General features: G+C 38.8%; 1 protein-coding gene across 2 annotated transcripts in view; it reads right to left on the bottom strand.

Moving 5' to 3' along the window:
* Positions 1 to 626: 626 nt before the first annotated feature.
* The window catches only part of UBE2E2 (ubiquitin conjugating enzyme E2 E2), a 296,676-nt gene continuing 273,563 nt past the window's right edge, over positions 627 to 23,739 (bottom strand). For both annotated transcript variants that reach the window (XM_054692116.1, XM_054692154.1), the window contains exon 6: positions 627 to 1,462. In XM_054692116.1, the coding sequence (XP_054548091.1) occupies positions 1,365 to 1,462 (98 nt within the window). In that variant the 3' untranslated portion in view covers positions 627 to 1,364. The remainder of the gene's footprint in view (positions 1,463 to 23,739) is intronic.

Genomic DNA, 23,739 nt, shown 5'->3' with positions numbered 1-23,739 from the left:
GGAAGCAGGAGTTTCCAATATGCCTTATAACACAAAGAACCTTGACCTGACTATCAATTAGCATATCAGTGTGTGTTTCAAGCTGCTCCACACAAGTTTTCTCTGCTTCCTATAGCTGCATACCTGAAAAAGCACAAGGTCAAAGCCTGAACAGACATAACCTCATCACCGAATGTGCTACACAAAGTTGGATTTACGTCTTCCACCAAAATCACAGAGAAAAAGAAAAAAGCAAAACTCAAGGGCAATCACTATAACACTTTAAAGAGGAAAAAAGAGAAATCAATTCAAAAGTGATTGAACACAATGAATGGCTCAGCCTTCACTTTCGCTAGAGGGTTAATTTTGGAGTCACATATTTTGATTGTTCAGTGAAGTGGTGGTGACAAAAAGGATTTCTAATGTCCAGCCAAAATGTGAAATGAGAATAATCTGAAACCACCGTAAGATCATCAGGCTATTGCAACTGGCGAAATCCCACATGTTAATCAATTCAATACAAAGAAACATTAAAAGGTTTGAGATGTAAAATGTACTTAAATATGTAATGGAGTTAGACAAGCCTTGCCACATGGAAGGCTGTGCTGGTCACCAGGACACAAAGTAAACGCCGGGTTACCAGGAGTGCATTTATCAGCCACAGTGATTTATTGAGTGCTTTAATAATGCAAGTGTACATCAACTGATCCACAGTCAAAAGTGGCAGGTCCCTAAGAAATTTACAAGCACTTTAAGTAAATCAAAATACATATTATTTTGTTCAATCCAACTGTCTTCTGCGTGAGGGACAGAAGGCTAGTGATAAACAGAGTCTCTGTAATGCACAGTGATTCTGATTGAAGCTTTTGTACAAAAACTTGTTCCCAGTAGCATGCACCCACCAATAAAGACTTCAGTACAAAAAATTAACCCTAAGCACTACATTTAGGTAGAAACAAGATATAATTCTGAATTCGTATTTTCCCAAAGATCACATAAAAGGAAAAAAATTAAAATAAAACAAATAATAAAAAACAAAACCACACAGTAATACAAGGCTTTGTAAGAAAGCTCTTATTACAGACTGACATTTTTTGTTCTGAAAAAAACAAAAAAGATTTCCATCCAAATTGAGGTGGGGGGGAAAAAAACCCAATTCTTTCAAGTTAAAAGAAATCAAAAAAAAGGAATAAAACAAGAGGTGGGAGGGAAGGGGGAAGAGAAGGAAACAGGGGAGGCAGGAGAGGGACAGATGACATACCATCACAGAACGGTTCAAATTTAATAAAAATAAGAAAATAAGAACCGAGGTCGGAGGGGTGGGTAGGGCTATTGATGCACTTGGTGAATGTGCTTGCACAGGTCCGGCGGGGGCAGGCGGGGCCCTATGTGGCATACCGCTTGGTCCACTGTCTGGCCATCCGGTCGTGCTCCGCTCTGTTGGTCATGTACTGTGTGGCGATGCTGCCCACCAGAGGGTCAGCTGGAAGGGAAGCAGAGTCAGGAGTCAGTAAACACCAGCACCTCTTCCTATTTCAAAGTTGGAGAAGGTGTTTCTGGAAAGTTGGTCCTTGTTCCTGGAGGAGCTGTGGGGATTTGAGAAGCTGCTGCTCTAACCTGGAACAAGTCACTTTAGCATTGACTGAACATGACTTGCCACTGAAGGACCACATTTCATTGCCTGAAGGGTTATCTACCTGGGTTTTTACTGATACCTTTTGCTCTATTTCTTTTTTTCTTTTTAAAGATTTATTGATTGATTGATTTATACATACATACAAGCACTGGGTACAGTCAGAAGCGCGGGAGGGTGAGAGAATTCACCAGAGCCAGAGTGGGGAGCAGAGCAGGCAGAAGGACTGAAGTACACTGCTGAGGGGAGCAGTGGGCGGCAGGAGAGGTCTGTGTGCCTTGTGGGACCCTCCTCCTGTGGCCGGGGAGCAGCCGGGGATCGAACTGGTGCCGGGGAGGCTGCAGGCAGCTTCGCAACCCAGCGCTCAACTGCTGTGCCACCGGGGAGGCCCCTTTGCTCTATTTCTTGACAAGTGTTATCCTCTCTCCCTGTCCCCATGATACACTTCTCATCCTCTTTTTTTTTTTATTTAAGGATTTTTTTCTTAGATTTATTTATTTATTTATTTATACAAGCACTGGGTACAGTCAGAAGGGGGGGGGTGAGAGAATTCACCAGAGCCAGAGCGGGGAGCAGAGCAGGCAGAAGGACTGAAGTACACTGCTGAGGGGAGCAATGGACGGCAGGAGAGGTCTGCGCACCATGTGGGACCCTCCTCTGGTGGCCTTGGAGCAGCCGGGGATCGAACCGGTGCTGCACAGGCTGCGGGAAACTTTGCAACCCAGCGCTCAACCACTGTGCCACCTGGGAGGCCCCTCTTCTTATTTTCAAGGAGGTATTTCTCTCAAAATGCAGGTCTGCTATGGGAGGTGGACTTCGAGGTCCTTGATGAGATCTGGGAAGCAGCTCTGGTGGCATGGACAACTCCTCGACCCTGTTTCAGACTTCAGGCAGGGGCACTCACGTCCCTCTTCCTGTGCTGAGGTAACGCACAGGGCCTCAGAGAAGACAATCAAGCTGCCTCCATTAGTGAGACCCCATGACACAGGGAGTGATCTACTTCTTCCAAATTTGAGAATACCAAAATGCACACAAGTCTTGATTATAAAAATACCATTAGAAGTTAATAATAGTCAACCCTCATTGATTTACCACTTCCTAAAACTTTATCATATTAAGGACTTGAGTCTCCGTGGCAGTTGATACATGATGATAAGAAGGGTGAGCCACTTGCCTGAGGAGGAGCTGGAGAGCCCAAATTCTTAACTCCAGGCCTACTATTCTCTACCCAGACAGGATCAATCCTTACTGGGGGGAAAAAAAAAAAATCAAGCAATATTAAAAAAAAAAGTTTAGATTTCTGGAAATCCCAGAATCTACTCCTTTCCTTCCATTCTCTATTTTCACTTTTTCCCTCATCTTCATTTATTTATTTATTTTTAAAAGATTTATTTATTTATACAAGCACTGGGTACAGTCAGAAACGCGGGAGGGTGAGAGAATTCACCAGAGCCAGAGTGGGGAGCAGAGTAGGCAGAAGGACTGAAGTACACTGCTGAGGGGAGCAGTGGGCGGCAGGAGAGGTCTGCGCGCCATTTGGGACCCTCCTCCGGTGGCCGGGGAGCAGCCGGGGATCGAACTGGCGCCGGGGAGGCTGCGGGCAGCTTCGCAACCCAGCGCTCAACCGCTGCACCACCGGGGAGGCCCCTTTCCTCATCTTTATATTCCCTTATTTTTGGTGTTGAGAATTTAGGTGTAGTAGAGCAAGTAGTAAGAAGGAACCTAAAGGGAAAAGGAGAAAAATTAGCAAAAGCTAATGTTAAATATAAAAAAAGGGTAAAGAACATGGAAGTGTGACTCTTGGCTGATGTCACCTGCAACTTGGGCAGATTCTGGGACTCTAACCTGGTAAGATATTCATGTTCCCCGTGTTCTCAGTTATTAAAGCTACAATGGAAACATACCTTTTTAATGATCTTCTGAGGTAGATCAAAATAAAGTCTTTAAAAGTCCTCCTAACATAACCTTGCTTAAGTTTTAACAAACCTTGTTTAGGGTTTTTTGGACTTGCTGCTAAGCCTCATTCATTTATATCACAGTTAATGGACCACCCAGTAGACAGGTCTGTTCAGTACTCTTGCCTTCTGCCTATGCTCTCTGATTTTTCTCCTTCAGCTGCTAAATTGCTGAAACTGAAACTTTTAAACCAGCCCAGTCAGGGTTCAAGATTTAAACCAGTAATACCAACTGTAGACACAAAATACCTGGAAATTGGCCAATATACTTTTAAAAAATGTGGGCTTTCAGTTCAGACTAAGTAATGACTTTAGAATCTAAAGGGCCAAGAAGAGGGCTGAGTCACACTTCTCTACCCTTGAAAAAAATCATCTCATTCTAATTTCTGGTAGTCTAGAATTCTTAGGGTAAACCTGGGTATCTTTAGTAGCTTAAGTCTACATCACCCAAGAGAGATGGTTAAATTGACTCTTTGTTAGCGAAACACACCCAAGTTCCATCTGCACTACCTAACTTGCAGACTGAGGTAAAGGACAGGCTTAATATCAGAGGAATGACCAGTGACTTAATGTTCCACCTCAAACTGAATCTGCCTGTCATTTTAGCTCAAGCAGGCAGAGGGAGATAGGTGAAGGATAGGGAACAGTAAACTATGGGGTAAGGAAAGGAGTTACATCAATCTTCAGTGCTATTTTAGCAGAGGCATGGGGGAGGGAGGAGTGGAAATCTCAAAAACAACTTACAGTGCAAAGAAAATAAACATGCAATATGCCAACATTTTTTGGTATGCTTAATTAATTAACAGTCAATTTCAGAGTTCCTTTTACCCTTTCAAGTTTGATTAAAATTTTTTTCTATCTTTTCTATTTATCTTACACATGCTAATTATAAAAACAATAATGGTAATTAAAAACCTCAGACAATACAAAAGACAGAAAGTTGCAAGTGAAGACAAGACCATCTGCAAATTCACTCAGAGAGAAATACAATTAACATTTTGATATGTCATTTTGCACACACCATTGGAAAACATTAACTTATAGTCCACTTTTGTAATTTTTAAAAAATATTATAGGGTGAATAACTTTTTGGTCAATAATTACAGAACCGTTTCATCATTTTCCACATTCATCTAAACTAATAACCAATTTTCTACCTAGAAACACTTAACCCCCAATTTTTTGCTTTACAAACAATTCTATGAAGATTATTGTGTATGTTTCGTTGTAAACTTATGCCAGTTTTAAATCTGTTTAAACTACAAATGAAGGAATGAAGTAAAGGAATGAATTAATAAAAAAACCAAATGTTATTAAACAAATTGTTCTCAATGTCAATATATTTTTGCTGAATAAAAGAAAAACTGCAAGTCCTAGTTTGAAACTGCAAAAATACGTGTAGCCAATAACTATCACAGTGAGTTCAATGGCATAAGATACCCTTTTTGCAGTGTATTTATAATTATGATATTAAGTAAGGTGGAATCTTGCTACAGGGTTTCATATTTCATACATACAGATATAACAAGGAGGATACAAGAGTCTCCAAACACAAATTACTTGATTTTCTTGACCTAAAGTTTTTTCTGAAAAAAAGTAAAAATTTCTCATCATTTTGAGTTTTTAGATTGTGACTACTTTCCCACATCTTTACAGTGTCAATGTGAGATTACCATCTGTCATTCTTCTTCCTCTGCGCTAAAGAGAAACCACAAAGTTCACCATTGGATAAGTAAATTGAAATTTAAGTCTCCTACATTTTTTGTCTTTGTTCAACAATTGCTTGAATTTTTGAAAAGAGGAGCATGTTCCTACTTAACAGCATAGGGTTAGACAATTTTAAGCACTTAATTCTCCCAAACACCAGTGTGGCATGTAGCACAGAGCCCCTCAGGCAGATGCAGAGGATTTACAGTGTAGTCAACGGGAAGTCGTGGGAGTGGGAGCTGGTTTACAATGCACTCCATTAACTAGACCTCGAAACCACACTGCTTCATCCGTTTAATAAAAATCATGTCACTTTTGTCGACACATACTAGCTATGAAATACGAGCCCTGACGAAGACTGAAAGATCAGGGATGATGGGCGATACATTGTCTTTTTACTCTTCTCCACTTTGTACATTTCACCTCCTCCCTACACAGTTCCAGGCATACAGAGTTGCTGTTCAGTAAATGCTTGTGGAATGAATAACAATCAGTGAAAGATGATCACATTGAGTACTCTGCCCCTCCCCCCTTTTTTTGAGTTTTGTGGTATGTGCACCCTTGATTCTAGAAGAGACTCAGACAACAACTGCTGCCCTGTCTCAAGCTTTGTCTAATGGCTGGGGCTACACAGAGTACTCTGGTGGCAAATGGGGTTTACAACTCCATCCAGAAAAGGCGGGGGGGGGGGGGGGGCAGGGATCATGACTAAAGAGGATAAGAGACAGCTGAATGGTGAAAGGAAAACGCAGAGAAGACAAGCAGACTGCTGAACTGCTGAGACATCTATTTGCAAAGTCAAAAACCATTCTAAGTTGGCTACTAGGAGGTGTGGAGAAATTAACAAGGAAAAAAATTTATTCCCTTTTCTTAAGGAAACATACATGCTCTCAAAGAATATAGTGGGAAAAGGTATAGGCTTTGGAAACAGACTGCCTGGGAATCTAAGTTCCACTAACAACTGAGTCATCTTCTGCAAATTACTTAACCGCTCTATGCTCAGTTTTTTCAACTGCAAAATGACGGCAACAAAAAGTACCTACTCCAGAGAATGATGAGACTTAATGAATTAATTCTTATAAAGCATCTATAATTTCTGCTATTATTTAAACATGAAGGCAGGTGAGTAAGTATTCATATAAACATTCAAATGTCTCCTTTGAAGACATTCTCTTCAGATAAAATCTGAAGTCCCTACCATGGCTCCCAAGACCTGTGATCTAGAGCTTCTCTTTCTGGCCTCCTCCCCCGTGCTTTCACTAGAAAAAACGACTTGCAGTTTCTCAGGGAGCCCTGCTCTTTGAGGCTCTGCATCTTTGCTTACGCTGCTTACTTTCTTCTCAAGCCTCTGCTGATTTCTCAACATTCATCTCCAGCATAGCCTCTCGGAGGTGTCTTCGAGGGGTTTCCCAGGAGTCTTATGTGCCCTATTTCTGTTTTGTCTGCTCATATTTCTGTCACTGCACTGAGAATACTGCCTTTTAGTTGCCTGTTTACTTATCCGTATTTCCCACTTGACTGCAGTCTGCACAGCCATTCACTCAACTAGTATTTACTGAGTTCTACACTATGTTCCAGGAACTAGAGAAACTAGTGCTAAACAAATTCCTGCCCTCATGGGACTCTGCTTGTCTTCTCTGTATCCCACTTATTAACTCTATGTTTACTTCGTGGATGTATGGTTGGGCAGAAGAATATAAGACAAAAAAAATAAGGTGCACACACAAAACAGCCATAAACAGCAGCTACTCCCCAAGGCAGGTGTCTCTCTGCAGCACTAGCACTGTCAGTTGTTCATCATAGAAGTCTTTCTTCTTTTTTTTTTTTTTTTATAGAGGCATGCTTTATTTATTTGTTTGCTGGTTTGTCTGTTTGTTTTGTCTATACATGCACTGGGTACAGTCAGAAGCGCGGGAGGGTGAGAGAATTCACCAGAGCCAGAGCGGGGAGCAGAGCAGGCAGAAGGACCGAAGTACACTGCTGAGGGGAGCAGCGGGCGGCAGGAGAGGTCTGCACGCCATGTGGGACCCTCCTCTGGTGGCCGGGGAGCAGCCGGGGATCGAACCGGCGCCGCAGAGGCCGCGGGCAGCTTCGCAACCCAGCGCTCAACCGCTGCGCCACCGGGGAGGCCCAGAAGTCTTTCTTCTAAACATGGATTATTAGCAAGTAAAAGATGGGAGCCGGGTAACGATTCTCACAGCTTTCTTTCACTTTTCGCCTGATCTATTTAAAAAAAAAAAAAAAAAATCCACCATCATTTGTATTTACTGTTAATATATGATACTGGTTTTAAAAACACTTGTAAGTGTTATGTATACAACCTGGAATCAAAAACCTCTTGCCTAAGACAAACATTACGTACAAGGGAAAGATTTGGAACTGTCATCAAATGTATTCACGACTATGTTCCAGGTGAGATGGCAGGGGAGATGTCACAAAAGAAAAAGCTGCTGGAATGAAACATGTCTTAATAATGTCCACTGCAGATACTAAAACTGATGGAAAAGCACTTGGTAACAACCAAAGGCTCATGGCAGGAGAAGCAGTGCACCCAATGATGGCTGAGAAGCAGCACATGAATGCAAAAATATGAGAAATAAAAATGTGAGGGCACAATTTTCATGTGCTCCTTAAATACTCAGAAATCATTTTCTTTACTCACTGCTTCAGTTTGCAGAAGTGCTTCAATGACATGGCACCACCATCATCAGCCAAATCTTTAAGTCTAGCAGTTGGAGAGTAAGCCTTTATGTTTTTATTCCATTAGAGAAAAAGGAAAGCTTACTGACCTGATAGCAGAATCTCCATTAACAGTAACCCACATTGGCACAGATAGCCCCCCCATTCATGCTTTTCATCAAATGAAAACATTTAAGTATTGAAAATGTAAGAGGAGCCATCGAGCAGTTGGCAGTGCTGAGAAATTAGATTGCTACATCAAAATGACAAAGTTTAAAAACATACAGAATTTTTAGTAATAAGATTGTAACACTACTTAAATTCTTAAAATAAAATTTTATATTTATTCTTGTATCTCAGAAGATCATTTTATGATGGGAACATTCAACCCTGCCTCAGGCTACTCATTGATTTTAACACCGGCTGTTCAGTATTCAGCCAAAATAAATTCAGTGTACCTCAAAGGATAATACCATTTATCTATCATGTGTGGAGGAAATATTTTCTCTTGGTATACCACTTTTCCCTTTACCTAGTTTATGACTCCTCTTGCTATATATGTTAAAAAATTTTGTTTAAATTGCATTATTTTTATTGAGGTAACACTGGTTTACAATACTGTACATGAGTCAGAGTTACAGGTTCACACCTCCTCAGATTTATGTTACAACACCATGCTCAACCTCAAAGCACTATTAATCCTCCACAATATCCACTTGGCTCCTTCCTGCCTTTGCTCTCCTCCCCACCTCTGGTGGTCTCAATTCTATAATCAGAATTCTAGGGTTTGTTTTGATTTAGAGTTGTCTATTCTAATGTTTCTTTATATTCTTATTTGAGTGAAATCAAGTCAATCTTTCCTTAATATTTTCTGGCCTGATGTTTTTATGCTTATTTATTTAGACGCTTTCCATTCACTCCAGTATTTTAGAAATGTTCTCGTATGTGCATATATTAATTATCCTTATGTGAACTGATAGCTTTATCATACACAAGATTTCTATATATATACCTGGATCTGATTCTGCATTTGAGATTCTTTGAATAAATTTCTCATTTGCTTTAAATGTTCATGCTGTTTTTCTCACTCTATAGCTTTATAGTGTATTTTGATATCTAATAGGTAAGTTCTTACCCTTTCCCCTTGCTTTCCTTCACTAAAGGTTTATTTAGAGAACCTTAACCTTGGTGAGGTTAAGACTTAGAGCAATTCAAGCTATTTCACCCCAGAAATATAGGAATATTATATCTCTTTGAAAATGTTATCAAGATTTAGTAACACCTGAATTCCTCTAAGTCTAGTAACTAAAAATAAAGTATATCAAAGTTAGGACATTTTGGAAAGCAAGGAAACCAGAATACTAATTATAGGTCTAACCCAAACCAGAAAGATTTTCAGTTCACTGAAAAAATGTATAATACACACACATATATATGGTGCACATATGTGTGACTTACAGAGTGATTTAGGGAGAAAATAATCATGTCCATGACATTATATAAGCCAAGGACATTACTATACTAGGTATAAATTTGAGAATGCTAAATAAATCTTTATACAAATCTTGCAATATAGAATAAATCTACAATCTAGAATAAATAACTCTGACACTAAAGGAGGTTTTGAGTATCACACATTCAAAAGACACAATTATACCTTACCCAGAGACTATTAAAAGAAGACGAGCTGGTCCTGACAGCTCCAAAAGTGTATCGCAATATATGAGAAAGAATAGAGAGGACACTTGTGGGACACTGATCTACCACTTTGGAATGTGGTGTGTGGGTGGTAGGAGAGCTGCCCTGTCTCCCCCTATCACCACAAAAATGGGGAGATGATGATTTTTTCCCTCTCAAAGCCATGTGAGGAAACTGCTATGAGATTCTCTAGTAAATACTGGGAGTGCCTGCGAAAAGGAGACTCTGGAGTGTCATTGCTGCTTGAGATTTAAATCAGATATGCACTGATTAGGAAGCTGACCTGATTTGTGTTTTGATGAGCTGGGTAGAAAGAACGGGCACCCAGGAAGTAGTCTATACAGCCCTGCTATCTTGTCAGCGTCCTATCAAGAAGGTAGTTCCAAGGGGGAAGGGGCCACAGTAACAAAGAGGCTGTTAGGAGAATGCTTTGTGAGAGGCATAGTGGTATTTTGGAAGCGGCTTGACAATCAATTTTAACCTTCGGGTAATTTAAACAGCCATTATTAAAAATTAAATTATATAAATTAAAATTAAGTAAGTTATTTAAAAACAAAGCTAATACATACTTAAGATTCATTTCTTAATCATTTTATTATTACTTAATCTTACAGTTGCTTTTTTTTTAAATGGCTGCTTGATCTCTATTGGGAGGGAAAAGAAGTGTCCAATTCATGCATTCAGTAAGGTCATGTCAGTAGCTTGAAATCAACAAATGTTACAAATTAGGACTTGATTTGTTGTTTTACTGACTGTCCAGAGTTAAGAGAGTGACAGAGGAAATGCTGATAATGCAGATTAAATATGAAAATATATCATGGCTAGAATCCATACATTGTGAAGAGCATAGTCTTCCAGCATTAGAAACTACAATCTGGTTCGGAAAAGAAGATGCTCATGACATTGACTAATGAGTGAAGCTCGGACATCCTTCCTTGTTTCATTTTTGTCTTACTTTTTAACTCAAATGAAAGCATCACCAACACCCATGCTGGAACTATAGAATTACAGTTTGACTTGCAACTAGATGATGGTTACCAATAAAGGAGTCTGGCAAGAGGCCGCACATTTTCTGGGAGAACCGATCGGCTCTATGGAATCTGCGCTGAAGAATAATGCACAGTTTATCTGTAAATTGTGTAGTAGACATTTTTTACACAGTAAGTGTAAGAAACTTATGCGCATATATACACGTATCAGCACCCTACTCTAGCCCCAATCAGCTGTTAAATTTTCCCCAGTACACCATGTGGGAAGAAGCTAGTCAAGAAGGTTGGACCTTCCACATCGGGAAGGTGAAAGCTCCAAATGTGAAGCAGCCTTTTGACACCTGTCACTCAGAAGGCATGGATGGCTTACCAAATAAGCAGCCTTGGTAGACTAGGTAAAGGGACACTGTTCTCATTCATTACCTAGTGCCTACCTACCACCAAGGAGTTAGGCCTTGAAAAGGGAGAGGAAGGAAATATCTGAGAAACAGACCAGGTTCCATCCACTCTGATGGGGTGGGAAAAAGGAAATTAGATTTAAATCAGGTATGAGATGGGTGTTTTGTTTTTTTAAAAGACTTATTTATTTATGCATACAAGAGCTGGAGTACAGGCCAGAGATGAGGAGGGATAGAGGTTTCACCAGAGACAGAGTGGGGAACAGAACAGGCAGATTGACCGAAGTACCCTGCTGAGAGGAGCAGCGGGCGAGTCAGGAGAGGTCTGCTGAGCCATGTGGGTTCCTCCCTGGCTGGCTGGGGATCGAACTAGTGCTGCAGTGGCTGCGGATAGCTTCATAGGTTGCTTCTTAACCCCTTGTGCCACCAGGGAGGCCTCAGATGGGTGTTTTAAAATGCACCAGACCAACCTTCTAATAATGGAAAGGGACATGAATGCTATGAGACGTGCAAGATTTTGTTAAGGGAGAGAAAATTCTGCAAGATTCAACAAAACATGGCTTAAGGCAGTAACTAGGAAAAATTAAAACCATTCGGTATTAATGCCCCTTGGGTTGAGATTGCTTGATAAACAATAAAAATACACTGACTATAACATAAAGTATACTGTTGATAAAATATTTTTTAAAACAAAAAACTCCTCCTCTATGGCTACATATCAGTGCTACGTACATTAAATCAATGTGTTCTGAAATATAAAGTGTTCTGTTAGAATAGACTCATCTAAAGAACTGCACAGATGGTTCATTCCTACTGAGAAGCTATTGGATTGCAATTCCAGGCTTAGTTAAGCAATAATTCCTAATGAACTCTCATAAAATACCCATACAGTAGAGGACTTGTTTAAGACACCAGAGATTCACACATTACTTTCCCCAAAATACCATGCAAAATGCTGTGGCTGCAGGAAGTAGGAAAAGTGTCAAAGATGCCAAAATAGCAAAGCTAGATTTTTAAGAAGTAGCTATACTGATATATTGTCCACATACCATACAATTTATTCATTTCAAGTGTGGACATACATATTTTTAGTATACCTTAGTATATATACAACCATTACATAATCCATTTTAGAATATTTTATCATCCCACACCCAAATGAAACTCTATATCCATTAGCAGTCACCTCCTATCCCCCCTCCAGCCCTAGGTTTCCAGTAATCTGTTTCTATATATTTGCCTACTCTGGACATTTCATACAAATGCAATCATTCAATATGTGGTTTCCTATGACTGGCTTCTTTCACAAGGTTTCAAGGTTCATTCATTTTATACAGTATGCATCAGCAGTTTCTTTTTATTGCCAAATAATATCCTTGGTATTATTATACCAATTATATTTAGCCCTTCACTGGCCAAGAGACATATGGGTTATTTTCACTTTTTGGCTATTATGAATAAATGCTGCTATGAACATTCCTGTACAAATTTTTATGTGGACATGTGTTTCCATTTCTCTTGGGTAGATTCCTAGGGGTGGAATTGATGGTGACCTGTTTAACCAGGTGAGGAACTGCCAACTGCTGCTCTAAGATGACGAACCATTTTACCTTCCCACCAGCAATGTAAGAGGGTTCCAATTTTCCACATCTATACCACTATTTATTTATGGATAGCCATATACCTATCAGGTACCTAGTTTTTTTTGTTTTTTTAATTCTCTATACACATTTGTTTCTGATAATCAGGGAAAATAAATTAAGTTGGAGGATTTTCTTTCACAATCTCTGGCTATGAGAGACAGATTACTCTGCTCCTCTCTTTCCTCTACTTCCAACCTTGTTTAAGTAAAAATAACAACAATAATTAACAAAGTCTGCTTGTAATATACATCTTTTCTTCAACATAAAAATATCTTTTAATCTACAGCCAATGTAGTTCTCTCATTACAGGCTGGTGTTCTAAAAGATCAGTTTTCTTCCCAATAATCGTTTCCATTCACACTCTTATTCAGTAGTTAAGAGCGGGCAGGGTATAGTTGTGAGCATGTGTATAAATACAGCAGTCATTCCCTAGATACCATCACACATATCTATAATCTCCACTGTATCTGGAAATCTGGACTTGTGTCCAAAGTTATAAATAACCCAGCCTAGAGTCAGAGCTGGACAAAAATTTCAGTTTACCAGAAAATTCTGCCTGCTTTTGAGTGCTGGACATCTGTAGCTGAGGGGAACTGGTAAGTCAAGTGGATGCTGTCCAAGTTGTGGAGAGACTACGCTGAAGGTGTGGGGTTTGATTTGGGCTGAGGTGCATTGCTTTTATGCTCTCCTTTAGCCATTACCTCTAGAAAGGAGGGTACTCATCACTCTGTGCTAGCTGACTCCCCCTCTCCTTGATGGGAGGCAATGTCTTTCTTTGTCTTGTTTCACAAAACCAGAAGTGTCTGGGACACTGTAGATAACCATTAAACATGTTTATTTAACAAATGAATTAATGAGTAATGAGGCCCAATGGTCAGGATGGAATTTAGTTTATAGGTGGTGTCAGGTTTCTGGCAAGACATCCTCATTCTATGCTAGATATTATATCACATTTATACCTCTAGTATCAGCAGCTCTCCAAATCACTAACTTGAGATGGTAAGAATTTGGTAGCTTAGGTGCCTTTTTTTTTTTTTTTTTTTTGTGGTATAATATTTAGATTTTTTCTGCATTAAGCCTAAAGACAAAAGGATCCATTTCCTATTATGACCTCTTTCTTTGTCTTCAAATTTTCTTTCTATCTCCTTTCAGGTCCTCAAAGTTTCAGCTCTAATAATTTATAAAAATATTATATTTAGTTTGTATTCAGTAGTTTCCTGTTTTACTGACACCTACCTTGATCTTGAACTTACTATTGTTTTAACCCCTTGGGCATCATGTTCTACCACCAAACCAAAGTTTGTCTGCAGATACTGCTTCTCCCTTACTTCTGCTTCAGTCAAGGGAGCAAGTCTATTTCTAGGATTCAAAGTCTTACTATATCCTTTTGACATAGGTAAGGAACCATATCCAAACAAATTTAGTAGTCATAAGGGATAAACTGTGATCCGTTTTCGGGGTGAGATAGTGGGGTTACAGGAGGGTCAATTCCCTAAATATCATAGAATGATTAAATACTATTCTCTGCTCTTGGAATGCATATTTAGAATGCATCCTTGGAATGAATCATTAGCTCACCAAGCCTGTCTTGTAAATTTGTGGGAGACCAGGCACAGTCCCGTTCATACAATCAGTGATGTCACAGTGGTCAATAATATCCCAGGGATTCTGATCGCCAAATAGCTTCTGGACCTTCCTTTCTTTTTCTTCATGTCCTCTTTCATTTCTTCTCTGGACCAACAAAAAAAATCTTCTCTAATGTCTCCTATCTTCTGTCTCTCCACTCCCAGTTGAACTAAGCTTTAGTTTCTACAGTCATAAACCTGATCATGCAACATCCCTCTTTTAAACTTTCTACCTCTGCGGCCCCCTCCCCTAATTCTCATGGGGCGAGGCTAACTATGCCTAAAGATGTATTTTTTGTCAATAACCTGTCTGATGTCCTAGATGCTTTTTGGACATTAAATTATTTTTCAAACTATCCCAATCATACTGCTATCTTCAATAGGGGATGTTCCAATGTTTTACTCTGTTAATACTTATTGTTTCTGGAGGAAAATGTAAGCTTTCAATAGAGGCAGATATGTTATGTGCGAAATGACCATAATATAGAATACTGTGTTGTCGTTCAAAAAGGAAAATGTGTGATTAAAAAAAAATTGCATTTATTAAGTGTAAAGTGCTGGCCTATATATTAAAAAAATGCACTAATACAAAGTAGGCTTCACCTTTATAGTCTCAGGAGCAACAACTCTCAACAATAATTTGGTCTTCATTGTCATTCTAGTCTTCTGTAGGGAGGCCAATCTCTGAAGATGAAGAAAACAGAAACCACTGATCTCATGAAAGGGGCTCTTAAAGCACAGAAGGAGGAAAGAGAAAAGGAGGCAGAGCACTTATTATGGGAAGGAAGCTATGTACACATTAATTCCTTTAAAATAATGCTTAACTATTCAGGCAGGATCATCTTGTCATATATATTGGGGAGGTATGAAGAGATGACAAACTGCTCATTATGGGATTTTTCTTATCTGAATTTCAAACTGGATGTTAAACTATTTCAGCTGTAAGCCACCTATTTTCTAGCCAGATGGCCCGGTAACTTCCCTAGTGTGGAAATCCCACCCCTCTGCTTCCTGCTGCTTCCCTAAGTAGGTCTTTGATTAATCCTAATGAGCCCAGTTGCAGAGGGCTCAGGAACCTGCTCTTTTTTACCTCAGTGCCTCTCAGCCCAGATACTAGTCTCACTTTAAAAGGTGCCAGGCCGAATCCGGGGTAATGACAAACACCAACATTTTCCTACTTTCTCATTCTACATGAGAGTGTAGTAATTCGAAGTCAGGCCTTTCTCTAACTTATTGCATAACAACTTTGTAAAGCAGGGGAAATCCAGCTTGCATCTGGCTGTTTCTCTCCCCATTTGCTTAATTCTCCAGCATATTTCCACTTCCTGACATGCAAAGATCTTTCTCTCCCAGAGAAATGCTCGTATACCTTGACATGATGTGATTGTCACCCAGTGTACCTTCTTTTCCAGAGAGATGTACTTTTCAAAGAGAACTAAAAAGAGAGGCCACATTTAGCATTAAGAAATATACACAAAAGTGTACAGTTCAGTTTTGTTTTTTGACAAGGAAGAATTCTGTGTCCTTCAAATCACATAACTGAAAACTATCATCTTGTCTGCCACTAGAAGGTACTCTGTTGCATCTGACAAAACCATACTGTTTCCTTCCCCTTCTCATAAGCCTTATTTTTAAATTGAGGTATAATTTACATATGACCTTGTATTAGCTTCAGTGTACAACATAATGATAAACCTGATTTTGATTATTACTTTGCATGCAGCTAAGCTGTGCTAGTCATTCTTCATGAAAATTTGACCCTCATTGATGTTTTAGCTTTTCAAATTACATTTTACACATTATGCTACTTAATTCTTTCTCCAAGACACATCATTAAAGACAAGAAAATGGGTTGTAAGAAAGCTGGCTTCCTGGCTGTGATGATTCAGATCACTAATGGGTGGGAGGAACAATGCTTTCTACCTTGTGGATGATGATGACAGGAGCTCACCTACAGGGGCTTTTATCCACCACTTATTTATTCAAGGCTGGTTAAACCATGGACTTGGAAATTCAAAGGCCACTCTGATTCAGCATGGAATGGGGCATGCTGAGTCCCTCATTTTAAAATGCTTTTGTTGTGGGCAGAGCCACAGGTTTTCAGATTGCAATGCTTCATTTGAGTATTTTTTTGAAACTAAATCTTGGTGTTAAAATGGAATCTGGTAATAAGTACTAAAATACACAGCCATATTTAAATTCTAAAATAGTTATTTTTACAGCAGCCTTATAAAGTTTAATTTACCCCTTGCCCTGAGAGATATAATGAATGCTTAAAACAGCTCCACCTATTTTTCTATAATTGGCTACATTTGTTTCCAGTGTAAATATGCTGACTAAATTTGCATAGTGATTATATGTCTGGAGCTGTATTTTAGGGGGGGAAAAAGGCAATGAATAGACTCACTGCCCCTAAATGAGAACACACTCACATCTGCATGAACAATGATATTTTCACTTGCAAATCAGGGATGATTTGTACCTATAAGTTTTCCTTGTTTAAGCAACCATTCTTCATACACAAATACAGCGATTGTTCTTAGAAATGATGATTAAAGAATACTTTTTTTGGGGGGTACAAGGTTAAATCAACCCTCTAGACCTGTAAGTTTAACTTCATTTGGGAAGAGGTCAGGAAAAGCACATTTTGGCACAGATACATCTTACTTAGGTCTAGGAAAAGTCAATAATAATAATAAAAAAAGCCCTATGAAAATTATAAACTTCAGTAACTATTTGTGGCAAGTTAAATTTAGTAAAATGGACTATGGCCCTTTTAATTTTTATCTATTTGCCTATATTTCACTTGAAGGATACTTTCACTTACAGGATTCTTGTTTACCTGCTTAAATGATCAATTTGAAATTGAATTCTTAAGTTCCCCCCCCAAGGAAGTTAAAACACAAGGAATTTAAAAGCTTCAGTGAGCAGAAAACATTAAGGAAAATAACAGGACTAGCTCAGCACCCCAGCAGTTATTTCCAACTCCCTCTTAATAAATAGAAACAGGGGGAAGTGCATCTTGACATTGACACTGAATAGCCCTTTGGTCTCTATGTGAGAACAGATTCATTATTTGCAAGAACCAGGACTATAGTTTCACTTGCAAATTAGGTATAGCATGTACATACAGGGCTTTACATATTTAAATTACTTAGTCTAGGATAATCATAAAAATAAGTAGTAATATGTAAAAATATTGGGTAAATATTCCTACAAAGATAACAAAAGATTTAAGCATTTAACATAGAGGTAATGTACAATGCTCCCAAAGTCACTGCGGCGTCAACACGTTAAAAATTTTAAACAGACTTTTATTCCTGTGGGAGTGATAAGTAGATGTTTGTGTCCTTAATTCAACATTAAAAAAAAAAAAAGGAAGCCTGTATAAACTGCTTCTGACAGGACAGATGGTGCTTCTGGTATTAGTTAAACATAAGTATCTTTTATTTCTGGAGGCAGGTATTTAAATTTTGTTTAAAATCGGAAATGAAAATTAGCCGAGTAATTTAAATCTAATTCTCATTTGTACTAAGTTAAAGTCTCTAGTACATGACATCTGACACAGAAAGGCCCCCAGGTTATCTAGTGTGGGGGTGACAGGTCATGGAGAAGGTTGATTACAGGGTAGAAAAATGAATGTTTAATGCCTTCCATGCCCAATGGCTCTTTGGGATTGCCTGCCCCTGGGAATAATGTTAAATGCTTAATCAAATGCATTTGGATTCCTTAAGAGGCGCCTGCTTGAACTAACAAGCCAATTCTCAAACTTATAATCAGATTATAAACCAAAATAAAAATGAATAATTGTTTCCCTAGGGATAACATAAGAATAAAACTTTAGTATGTAATTTCATTAGCTGTTTTTTTTTTAAAAATCTGTTAAAACAGAAAAACTTGTCAAAATGTCTAAGGAGTTGCAGAATGTTCAGTCAATACTTCTAATAGCAAAATCATTATATTATGCTAGTGTTGAGACTTGAGTTTTCTGACAATTTGATCTTGGAATTTTTTAGGAGATGGTACTAATAACATGGGAATGAAGGTGTCGATAAAAATAGGGTTTCAGCACTTGAACTGGTTAATAAATATCATTTAGATGGGCAGATTTCAGTGAACAGAAGCTTTGAAACAGGCAAACCAGTATGCTCATTCTGGATGGGCCATATCCAGCTGATGGATGCCAGGAGACCATATTATATTTAAAAAGTTGGTACTCATCCTCCCTCCTGTCTACCCACAATATACAGTTAGATTAAGGATGAAATTCTATAAATAAACCATGAGGTTAAGATGTTTAGAGAATATCCGCTGATGATTCGGCACCTCGAGCCTCCTTTTCTTGGAGACTGTTTCAGCTCAATTGGTCCAAACATCATGGTCTGGCTTCACACATTTACCAGACATGCTTCTAAGTAAGTCTGAGAGCAGGCACTATATTGAAATCATACTGCATACACCCAGAGACATGTCTGTGTGTCTGTCTAGATGTATAAGAACAAAGTACGGGGAGAGGTAATAAAGTAAAATATTGTTTACATGCTTGCATAGATTATCTGGATTTTCATCCTATACTTATAGAATAAAAGATATTAAGCAATGTACTTTTGAGGTTTGAGAAAGAATGTGCAGATCAGACATAGTTAAATTTGAGACCAGCCTGAAGTCACAGTGAAGTATATTTAGGCAACCAGGTTTTTGTTAGGACATCAAGCTGTTAGTGGCTTTGTAGGACATATCCCATTAGCTGGAACCAACCCTTGTCCAGCTACTATTGTTGACATGTCTTTGATAAAACGATCTATAATATGACCTTCATGGGATATCACCCCAGAGAATAACAATGAGAAATGCAGTAAGACAGCCATTTTGACATGCTCCGCTTAGACATAAGCTGACCTAGTGTGTTGATGTCAAAAGAAACAAAAAGCTAGACTGACTTTCTAATGGAATTTGTCAGATCCCTATAAAGTCCAAGGAAAGCTAATAAAGCAGTGTTTGTGGACAAGAGGGTAGAGAAAAACTGTGACAGAGTAACTTTACTAATAAAGAACTGAGACTATGTATTTGAAAAAAAGTTAAAAATGAAATCAGCCATGATTCTCATCTTTGAAAGACTGAATAACTGCTGAATTGAATCTCATTAATTATATGAACTACATTTCTGTTAAGTAAAAAAGCAGTAATTCCACAAAATATACCAATTCTGTATATGCTATTTCTGAATTATAGAATGTTTGCATTTGTTTTTAAATTGTGTAGGATTTTCATGAATTAATTTAAAATATAAACTGTGATGGTATAGAGGAAGAAAGATTGGATTTCTGATATATACACACACACACACATAGTTAAGCCATCTGATTATCAGAAAGGCTAAAATTCTAAGCTATAAGTTTGTACCGTATGTTTTAAGGTTGACTTCTTAACTTCACTTAAACTAAATGACTGTACTTAATACCAATTTCATCTTAAATATAGGATAAGCTGGTTTTTAACACTTACATATTATCAACAATTTTATTTGCTTTTTTCCTCATGTTTATTTTTGAAGTAGCCATGTCTTGTTGGGTACAGTTTTTGAGAAAGCCTTTTCATGTCCAAGAAAGTCCAAAATAACTACTGTTAATGATGGATTAAAAAATATGAACAGAAAAGAGACTTAGAAAACCAAACCATTTCCTTCAGAAACAAAAGTCCAATTTCAGGTGGCTAACACACTATTCACTTTAAGAGTTATGTCTGTTTATTTATGTAAATCAAAGGTTAAAGTAATCATTGATGAAAACAAAGGCCTTGTGCTTAAGGTAAGTACTGCACTTAGACACTAATCTCTGATGGGAAAATGCTTCACACTTCACATCCACAAATCATGCTTCTTTGCAGTTATCCTATTTCCCTGCTGAAAATGTTATATATAATATTTATAATATCATTGTTTTTTTCTGAAGTATAACTGACCAGAGGTTTCTATTATTCCATAAAAAGAAGATGTACAGCATTCTGGATTGTGTGAACAATAGAAACATATCAAGTAATTTTTTTATTTTGTCATCTTACTTACTAGACCATAGGTTAACTTTACGATTTATCAAAGGAGCACATTCTTCCTCTTCAAAATCATCTTTCATTTTTATATATAAAACCTAGGGTGCAGATAATCAGGGTGATTATGAATAAACAAGAAAATGTTTATTAAATTTCAGAAAATAAAGGACTTTTTCTTTACATTTAGAAATTTTATATGGTCTACATTTTGCAAAATTCACTTTGCTACGAAATCACTAACACTGATGGCAACAATACGCTGATAGTTATGTAACAGGGTGGTCCCCAGGAAAGGGGGAGGTTCCAGGTTCCCTGCCCCACCCAAGGGAGGGTGGAGCTGAGCAGGAAGAGGGGAAGCTGGAGAAGAGACTGAGAAAGGAAGGAAGCAAGATGGAGCCAGGAGACCTGGAGAAGGCACATGGAGCCTAGAGACACGTGAAGAAACTGCGCTTGTCTTTTGGTCGTGGACTAGGTGACACAGATGTCGGTGAGACCCGTGGGGAGGTGACAATGGCAGCTTTTATCTTGATGTTGATTTTGCTCTTTTCCTTCCGGGCTTGTCCAGTTGTTTGTGACCCTTTTCTGTGGGTCCCCACTGGAAGATGCTTTAGACTTGTAGCAGGCTTTGGGGCCTTGTTCTGGGCCAATCCCATATGGATGGACTTTTACCCACGAGGGGACGGGTAACTTTGGGTGCTTCATTTAGAAACTAGACTCTTTGCCTTACCTGTATTGTTTCCTAGTTTTATTAAAGTTCCTTCCCATTAAAGTCTCCTATGTTTTGTGTTGATGCGGCGGATGGCAGAACCCATGTAGAATAAGCAGGTTTGCGGGGTTTGGGCTGCCCCTCTCCCTGTCCTATAACAGTTATACGAAAGAATGGAGAATAAACAGGCTTCTAATCATTTTAGTCAACCAAGAAGTCAATATTTTTCTGGATGATTTATGGGCATTGTTGCACATACCAAGTGTTAAGTGATAGTTGAACAGCATTTCTGACTGTTTTTCATTCATGTGATAAGAACTGCTGGAGACATGAGGTCAGCTAACAGAGATGCCACAAAACCTTGTATTCTTAACATTTCGAAAGTACAATCGGTAAGAAAGTCCTAATAAGATAAGGTGATCCAGACTCTTCATAATGAAGAAAATCAGGGTTCCTGATGGTGCAGAGTGAGCTGCAGAGGGGAGCACATACATTAACACGTTTGTTTGTGCTACCTCCTAACCACTTAGTTCTTGGAACTGCAGAAATGTTCAAACCCCAAAATTCCCGTTGGTGATTTTCCATGTTTAGGCCCTCTTCACCTTGTACCATGGTAGGATAATCAATCCTCTCCCAGCTGCTCCAATCCTTTCTAACCACACCCTCTCCAAGTTCCAATGAAGCAACATTATTTCTGTACTTCTTTTATTTCTGATGCTCCTCCTCCAGTAGACTGTAAGCTGCTAGAAGAATATTTCCAGTAGTACTAGTAGTAGCAGTGGTAGTCATAGACCCCGCAAAATCCCCTGTAGTGTCTAGTACAATTCCTTGCAACTTTTGGCACTGAAAATATCTGTTGAATTGAGTGCCAGAGGAGTCTCTAAAATCATAATAATTAATAATTATTGTAATGACTATTTATTAATAAGCCAATTTTAAATGATTACTTTAATAGTCATTTAGTGAACTATTAAGTAATGAACAGGAAAATTATTCCTAGTCAGAAATCTGTGAGAATAGTCTCTGAGAAGTGGGGTATGTAAATCGAATACTATCAAAGGATTGCAGTAGATGAATAATTTGGAAAGTGTTTATATTCCTGGACATTCTTTCTTAGAGACTTGCAGTGTGCTGCTACAATGCCAAGAGCAGGACATCCTATAGCTCGAGGTATCCTGGTAAAGATAGTGGTATCAGAAGTCCATATTGGCAGATATACAAATATCCCAAACAGGAAAAAATGATGCAACACAGAATACATGCAGGGAACATTTATACATCACATCTAGATTCCATGGAGAAGTTCTAAGGTACTTCAGGCCTACAGAGGTAGCTTCTTCTACCTAAACTAAGTTGGCCTATTCTGAATCCACACAGTATTGAGTGTGATAAGCACATCGTACAGTGTGCATGTGAGTCTGCTACTATGGACTTTTGTGATGAATAAAAGCTAACATTTTATGTTTGAGTGTGATTTGTCTTAAACCAGCTTCTGGAATCTTGCCCATACAGTTTTTCTCTTCATGCTCCCATTTATACAGACTACTAAGGGTCTCTAAGAGGGAGAGTGGCTTGAAGAGACAAGGTTCCTTAGCTGGGAGCAGGAGGAATGGCGATGGAGAATATGGAGGCAATTCACTTCTTGGGTCTAAAATGTTTTGCTCTTAAGGACCCACTCTAGTAAGGTGGTCTGAAAACTGAGGCAAGGGCTGAATTACTACAGTCTTATGCCCCATCCTGTATCTCCACCCCATGAATTCACTGTGTGTGTATGTCCTACCCAGCCCAAGAGAACTGTTTCTGCCCACTGCAGAAATGAAGATAAAAGAATTCTGGTCTTTAAAAGGGAGCCCCTTGCACCCTAACCATATGTCTGTGTGGGTAGTGAGTGGTCCCCAACTGCAGGACATCCTGGGAAAGCTGGCACCCTCAAGCAAAGGGCTTCCATCATGGGTCACCAGGGGCCTCCTGGGCACAGAAGTTCTGGCCCCAACTTCTGGTCTTAAGTGATGATGCACCTACTGTCAGATGCTTATACTTCAATTTCTTCAAGAGTTGGGACTCTGATCTAAATATTTTAATTACTTCTTTCTTCTTGCCCAGGTTATAGGTCTTAACTAAAGCTAGGTAAGTGTTTACTGAACACAAAGTGGCTGAGTTAAAGGCATCAATGTGGTGTCCATGCACAGAAGCTACAGCTCAGGTCTGCTTTCAACTTAGAGAGTATGCTAGACCCCACCTGGGCTCCCTTTCCCATACCATGACCTGAAGCTTTCATAGGGCAGTAATGCCTCACTTTGTTTGGTTCTCATGTACCAGTAATCACTCTCCTAGTCCAGCTTCTTGAAAAATCATTGTTTTTATATATTTTGTCTGATTCTTTCAGATAGGAGGACAAATTCAGTCCTTGTTCTTAGAAGTGGAATTACTCCCATCATTTCTTCAGTTTTTCTTCCCTGACTTGCTTTTCTGGGACCCCAATTACAGTGTGTTAAATGGCTTGTCCCATAGCTCACTGAAATTCTGTTCCTTTTATTTTTTTCAGGCTTTTAATTCTCTTGTTTCATTGCAAATGGCTTTCATTTATATGTTCAATTTTACTTATCCTTGCCTCTACATAGTAAGCTAGGGCTCACTTCATTTGTTTCTCTTCTTCCATGATCATAGTCCTGGGCTGCC

Source organism: Talpa occidentalis, unplaced genomic scaffold, assembly GCF_014898055.3.
Source record: "Talpa occidentalis isolate TD23 unplaced genomic scaffold, MPIMG_talOcc4v2.1 talOcc4.10, whole genome shotgun sequence".
Lineage (NCBI taxonomy): Eukaryota > Metazoa > Chordata > Mammalia > Eulipotyphla > Talpidae > Talpa > Talpa occidentalis.
Note: the sequence above shows the minus strand (reverse complement) of the source record. Positions and strands in the feature narration are given on the sequence as shown.